The sequence below is a fragment of the Hemiscyllium ocellatum genome, chromosome 37 (genome assembly GCF_020745735.1).
Source record: "Hemiscyllium ocellatum isolate sHemOce1 chromosome 37, sHemOce1.pat.X.cur, whole genome shotgun sequence".
NCBI lineage: Eukaryota > Metazoa > Chordata > Chondrichthyes > Orectolobiformes > Hemiscylliidae > Hemiscyllium > Hemiscyllium ocellatum.
This window is the reverse complement of record NC_083437.1, coordinates 22,854,889-22,861,301: the sequence shown is the minus strand read 5'-3', so window position 1 is coordinate 22,861,301 and position 6,413 is coordinate 22,854,889. Positions and strand designations below refer to the sequence as shown.

The window sequence follows — 6,413 nt, the reverse complement described above, 5'->3', positions numbered from 1 at the left end:
GCCCTCTGGGGGCGGGGGAAGACTTTTGTGGAGAGTAGAGCTGTGTCTTGTACTGCTCCTGCTTCACAAGAAACCAGGAGCTGGTCTTTCTTTTAATGACTCCAGCTGTGGGCGTGTGCCCCTTCACTCAGCTCCTGTGTTACAAGTAAAAGGAAAGATTTCCTTAGAAATAAATTCCCAAAGCCAAAACAATGCCACAAGACAAATACGAATCTTCCAATAAATACCCATCAGGTTTAATGAAGTATTTGATAATTCAGTAGACTATTTTCAGGATTCTACCTCACTTGCTCAAGCCAGCAGTGACCATATATTACATGACTTTCCACAGATCCATCTGTTAGTCCTTAATTCTAAACTCTTCTTTCCATACACAAATGGATCAAGCTGCGCACAATAAATAGGAGTCATTAGCTCTTTTTGTTAATGACAATTTTAATGTACAACTTTCAGAAGTCAAATTAAATACAGCACAGCAATAAGAATTTCTATTACTTGCACACAGGCAGAATTGATCCACAACAAAACGGTACTGTACATGAAATATTGAGGCTGAGAAAATCATCCTATGGAGATTGGTTCTGTGAAGAAATAATTTCAATAGTTAGTTTAGAGTTGAATTTGGCACCATTAATTAAGTGATATTTTATTACAAGGGCAACATAGAAAATTGCATTAACATCAATACCCCCCACCCCAAGAAAAACTGGTATGCTTAAATAGCAGAAAAGATGGACACTAAACAGATATTTGCATGAGGGCACCAGCTTCAGGGTGGAGGGGGCAAGGATGAGAGGTTGTGAGAGGCGAGGAGTGAGGCTAGAGTGGGACAGATGGAGTGTTTTGGGGTGGGAGGGTGCTGGAGGAGTTGAGGGGAGTGCAAGAGAGAAAACGGAGAGTAGAGGAAGACCTTCAAAAGGCACAAAGCCTCTGGGCGGGCACTGGTGATGGCAAGGGAAAGAATCTGGGAAAAGAATTCTTTTGCACCTTTAAGACTGTCAATTTTGTCTGTCTCTGTATTGGCAAATTCCCAGGAACAAGTCAGCTTCAGCATCAGTTGGAGAAATTCATCATGTGTAAAGCAGAAAGAGAGGCGCTCAGGGAAGATTTTCATAGATGTTGAATTTGAGAGGTACTCTACTGGTTGTGAAAGCTATTTCTAGTTGAATCTTGACCATACATGACTGATTTAAATCAAAGTACATTCTTAACACATAAACAATACAAGCTCAGGTTTAGCTCAAGTATCTCTTTCACACAACTGAACTTCCTTTCCTATTTGTATACACATTGAGTCATAGCACATGAAGACAGACCTCTCGGTCCAATTCCCTCACGCCAACTAGACCTTGGCCCATTTGCCAGCATTCCACCCATATCCATGTAAACCTTTCTATTCACATAACTATCCAGATGTCTAATTGTACCTGCTTCTACTACTTCTTTGGCAGCTTGTTCCATACATGCATCATCCTTTGTGTGAACATGTTACCACTCAGGTCCTTTTTAAATCTTTCCCCTCTCACCCTAAACCTATGCCCTCTTGTTTTAAACTCTGCCACCCTGAGAAAAAGACTGTGGCTATTCACACTATCCATGTCTTTCATTATTTTCTAAACCTTTAAGATGACATCTCAGCTACTGAAGCTCCAGGGGAAAAACTCCAGCCTATTCAGCCACTCTATAATTCTAACCCTCCCGTCCCAGCATCATCCTTAAATCCTTTCTGCACTAGCTCAAGTTTTACAACATTATTTCTATAGAAGGACGACCAGAATTGAACGCAATATTCGAAAAGTGGCCTCACCAATATCCTGTACAAATGCGACATGATGCCCCAACTCCTCCATTCAATGTTCTGACCAATGAAGGTAAGTGTGCCAAACATCTTTTCACCACCCTGTGCAACTCCACTCTCACTCGCCATTTAAACCGAAAGCAACTCAATTTCAGTAGATTTGGTTCACTTTAAGTTTAGTGGTTTATAACCAAACAAAACAAAAGGGACAGGTTACATTTATAGCTTATCAAGTAAAGTTGTATTACTCTCCCTGACCAGAAAGCTCTGCAATTTCAAAGGCCTTGCTGCCCTTACATACATCAAAGAGTTTGTTTGTCAGATTGTTGACCAAATATTTACTACAGAAGGCATTATAGTGAAGTCCAATGTAGTTCTCATCTTACACTGGAGTTGTAACTGAAGATCATAAATAACTAACATGTAACCACCCTCACAAAGCAAGATTATACTTTACTATAAACCTCAATGTCCTCAACTCTGGATAAAAACAAACATGATCCAAATGTTGCACTTTAAAGTACAAACCACATTCTTTAATACTGTATAATGTGGTTGATTCTTAATTGCCATCTTAACAACTAGGGATAGAGAATAAATGCTGATCTGGTCAGCAATGCCCACACCCTATGAATGAATATAAAAAGTTGATTTGCAAAAAAAAACAACTATTCAATTTTTAAAAACCTGTCATAAACAGGCATTGAAACAGCTTAATCAACCTCACTTAACCAAGTAGCTAAAAAAGTTAACCAACATCTACGAGGAAAACTTGTAAAATTAATAACACTTCAAATTTGCTGAATCTTTCTTAAGAAAGAAACTCTGGTATTCCACTATAGCATTTCGTCTAAAAGGGAACTGTACAAATAATGTTCTATCCAGCTACAATTTTCAATACCAGTGAGGAGTTCCATCCTGTAAATATATTATGCAAACCTGAAGGACCTGGGAAACGGAGGAAACATACGTTCAAACAAAACAAAAAGGAGAGATGGTGTGTACTACAGGGATCATCCTTGAACAGAAACAAGGCAGCTGATCAATGCTGATAGCACAAACAGAAGTGCCATCAGAGGCACAAATGTTGTAGGCAAGTCAACCACTACAGCAAGATTCCCTAATGTAATTATCTCATTTCTCTGTCGATGACATGCAGTGGAAAATAAATTGAGGGAGCACTGTTGGGAGTGTTGGTTACTTTCTCCCAGTATGTGGCACAGATGTGGTGGACTAGAAGGTCATATCCCCTTTGATCACAATTCCAGCTCGCGCATACATGACCTGGTAGCATCTGTCCTGTGACATTGACTACCCTCTTTGAAAATTAGAATATAATACCTGTACTCACTTTGACAAATTTTCCATGCATAAGGTATGGAGATTGCAAATCATTCTGGCAGTTAGCATAGGCCATTCCTATACCCATTCCTGCACCAAAACTAATAGGCCAAACACGTCCTATACAGAAGAAAAAAAACATTAGATTTGACTCAAATTCCAGAACTGGCATTTTTGTTTAATATAGGCAGTTATTGAGTCTGCACTGGCTCCTTTGAAAAGTCAAGCAGTTCATCCCACACAACCCTGAAATTATTTCAAGTAATTATCCAACTAGTGAATTTGTATTTAGCATAGTAAGGCAGTGCATTCCAAACCTACTTACTTTCTTCATGTTCTGATACAAATTCACTAGCTGGATAATTACTTCAAGTAATTTCAGGGTTGTGGGGAAAGATTCACGGTGTCAAATGAGCCATATTTGGGTACAATTCCATAGTCACAGATTGCCTCAGATGACCATACTTCATCTACATTTAGGCAATGACGGTCTACACACTAACTAATCACAAAGTGGTGACAGTGGGATGTTTGGGGAGGGTAGAGAAGCAATAAACCCTAATATGATGTTTGCCTTACCCAGTATTAGCTTTCTAGCAGTGCTCAGAAGGTACAACACTAGTTGCACTGACACATCTATCACTAACCTAACAACAGCAAACTCAGCACAGACCAAGCACTGTAGCTAGGTTGAATGTCTGTTTAGCATAGTGATGGTTAATAGAGGTATTAGAAGAGAAAGAGCGTCAATTCTTTCCATGAATGTGGCAAATCAGTTTTGCTTTTTTTCTGAAGTTACATATTAAGAAGCACTCGACATCAGCCGGTGAATGGCTCAAATCTCTTGTCCTTATCCTTCCAGACTTCACTTCTCAATTATGTCACTCAAATCATGTATTGATTCATATACATTTGATAAATACACAATAATACTTACGCTTAAAAGCAACAACAGAAAATACAATTCCTAAGCCAAGGCCGACACCTGAAAAGTAAAAACAGACATTTTTAAAAACTTGAAATTTAACCATCAAAAGCCATAAGCTAAATCACATTAGTCTTGAAACCACTTAAGACTATTGGTATTGCAGCATCTAACATTTCTGTACTGTCATAGTTTGAAGAGTCACATGTCTTTTTTGTACTTATTTTCCAGAACCCAGCATCAACCCAATCAACACTGGACGAGTCTATCAACCTTTCCTCTCACGGACCTCAAAGATGATCAGGGTGGGGGGACGAGGTGGTAGTTTAAGCAAATTTAGGCTTTTTATCTTGAAAGAAAATCTTCCTCGAGGGCAACTAACACAATTATAACTTGGAGTCAAGTTATAGTGTTCAACAAATTGCAGGAACTACTGCAGGGGGAAAAAAAACTTCCGCCTGCACAACTGTGAATTTCAGCTTGTCTGGTACTATTAGTCTTTACAGATTGATTGTATAAAGAAACAGACAGGTACCTACTAACAAACTAGTAAATGAACACACTTCAACTTGGTGCTAATTAGTTCCACATCAGAGACTTTATGACCAGACCCTCTCACTCCAAAAAAAAGTCTAGTTTTTTTTTGCATTGAAGGGTCCCTGATGGCTTCATGAGCTATTTGGGGATGTAGTTGGGACTTATAAACGAGGGAGGTCTCAGCTGAATTGGTTGATCTAGGGCAAAACTACTGAGAAAGGTAACTGAGGGGCAGGTTTTCCACTCCCAGTAGAAGGATACCTACAAGGTAAGCATGAGAAAGATTTGGTAAAGGACCTGAGGGGTAGCGATTTCCACAAAGAATGTGGGGAGTGTATGGAACAAGCTGCCAGAGGTACTGAAGTCAGGTACAATTACAACATTTAAAAGGCATCTGGATGGATACATGAATAGGTAGGGTTTAGAGGGGTATGGGCCAAATGCTGGCAAATGGGCCTAGATCAGACTGGGATGTCTGGTCAATGCAAACAAGTTGGACCAAAGGGTCTGTTTCTGCGCTCTGTCTTCCTGTGTGTGAACATCAACTGATGACCCAGATGAGTTGTGAAGTCACGTGAATGACTTACACTTTGCTGAGGTACTTTAGTGCTGCCAGTAGGAAGTTAGGAGAAATGTTGGCAATAAGTGGAAGAGGTCAAAATTCAAAACCTCACATTAGCAAATGGAGCAAGAAGTGAGGAAGAGTTGCAAAACAAATCAGTTACTACCATGAGAGGGGACTTAATAGAGACATACAAGATAACCAGAGGATTAGATAGGGTGGACAGGGAGAGCCTAACAGGGTGGCGCAACATCGAGGGCCGAAGGGCCTGTACTGAGCTGTAATGTTCTATGTTCTATCAGGGATATGACATTTAAACTGTTGTGACATTACAAGTCATTGGTGAACTATTTAGATGAGGACTGTGGGAAGCTAGAGAAGTGATTGCTGGGCTTCTTGCTGAGATATTTGTACCATCGATAGTCACAGGTGAGGTGCCGGAAGACTGGAGGCTGGCAAACATGGTGCCACTCTTTAAGAAGGGCAGTAAAGACAAGCCAGGAACGATAGACCAGTGAGTCTGACCTCTGTGGTGGGCAAGTTGTTGGAGGGAATCCTGAGGGACAGGATATACATGTATTTGGAAAGGCAAGGACTGATTCGGGATAGTCAACATGGCTTTATGCGTAGGAAATAATGTCTCACAAACTTGATTGAGTTTTTTGAAGAAATAACAGAGAAGATTGATGAGGGCAGAGCAGTAATGTGATCTATGTGGACTTCAGTCAGGCGTTTGACAAGGTTCCCCATGGGAGACTGATTAGCAAGGTTAGATCTCATGGAATACAGGGAGAACCAGCCATTTGGATACAGAACTGGCTCAAAGATAGAAGACAGAGGGTGGTGGTGGAGGGTTGTTTTTCAGACTGGAGGCCTGTGATCATTGCAGTGCCACAAGGATCAGTGCTGGGCCCTCTATCTTTTGTCATTTACATAAATGATTTGGATGCGAGCATAAGAGGTACAGTTAGTAAGTTTGCAGATCACACCAAAATTGGAGATGTAGTGGACAGTGAAGAGGATTACTTCAGATTACAACATGATCTGGACCAGATGGGCCAATGGGCTGAGAAATGACAGATGGAGTTAAATTCAGATAAATGCGAGGTGCTGCATTTTGGGAAAGCAAATCTTAGCAGGACTTAGATACTTAAATGGTAAGGTCCAAGGGAGTGTTGCTGAACAAAGAGACCTTGGAGTGCAGGTTCATAGCTCCTTGGAAGTGGAGTCACAAGTAAATAGGATAGTGA

General features: G+C 40.5%; 1 protein-coding gene across 1 annotated transcript in view; it reads right to left on the bottom strand.

Annotated features, from left to right (window-relative positions):
• Positions 1 to 417: 417 nt before the first annotated feature.
• micos10 (mitochondrial contact site and cristae organizing system subunit 10) overlaps positions 418 to 6,413 on the bottom strand; it is a 29,168-nt gene continuing 23,172 nt past the window's right edge. The window contains exons 2-4 of the mRNA XM_060852245.1: positions 4,077 to 4,124; positions 3,150 to 3,259; positions 418 to 581 (exon numbers count right to left, since the gene is read on the bottom strand). Of these exons, the coding sequence (XP_060708228.1) occupies positions 567 to 581; positions 3,150 to 3,259; positions 4,077 to 4,124 (173 nt within the window). The 3' untranslated portion in view covers positions 418 to 566. The remainder of the gene's footprint in view (positions 582 to 3,149; positions 3,260 to 4,076; positions 4,125 to 6,413) is intronic.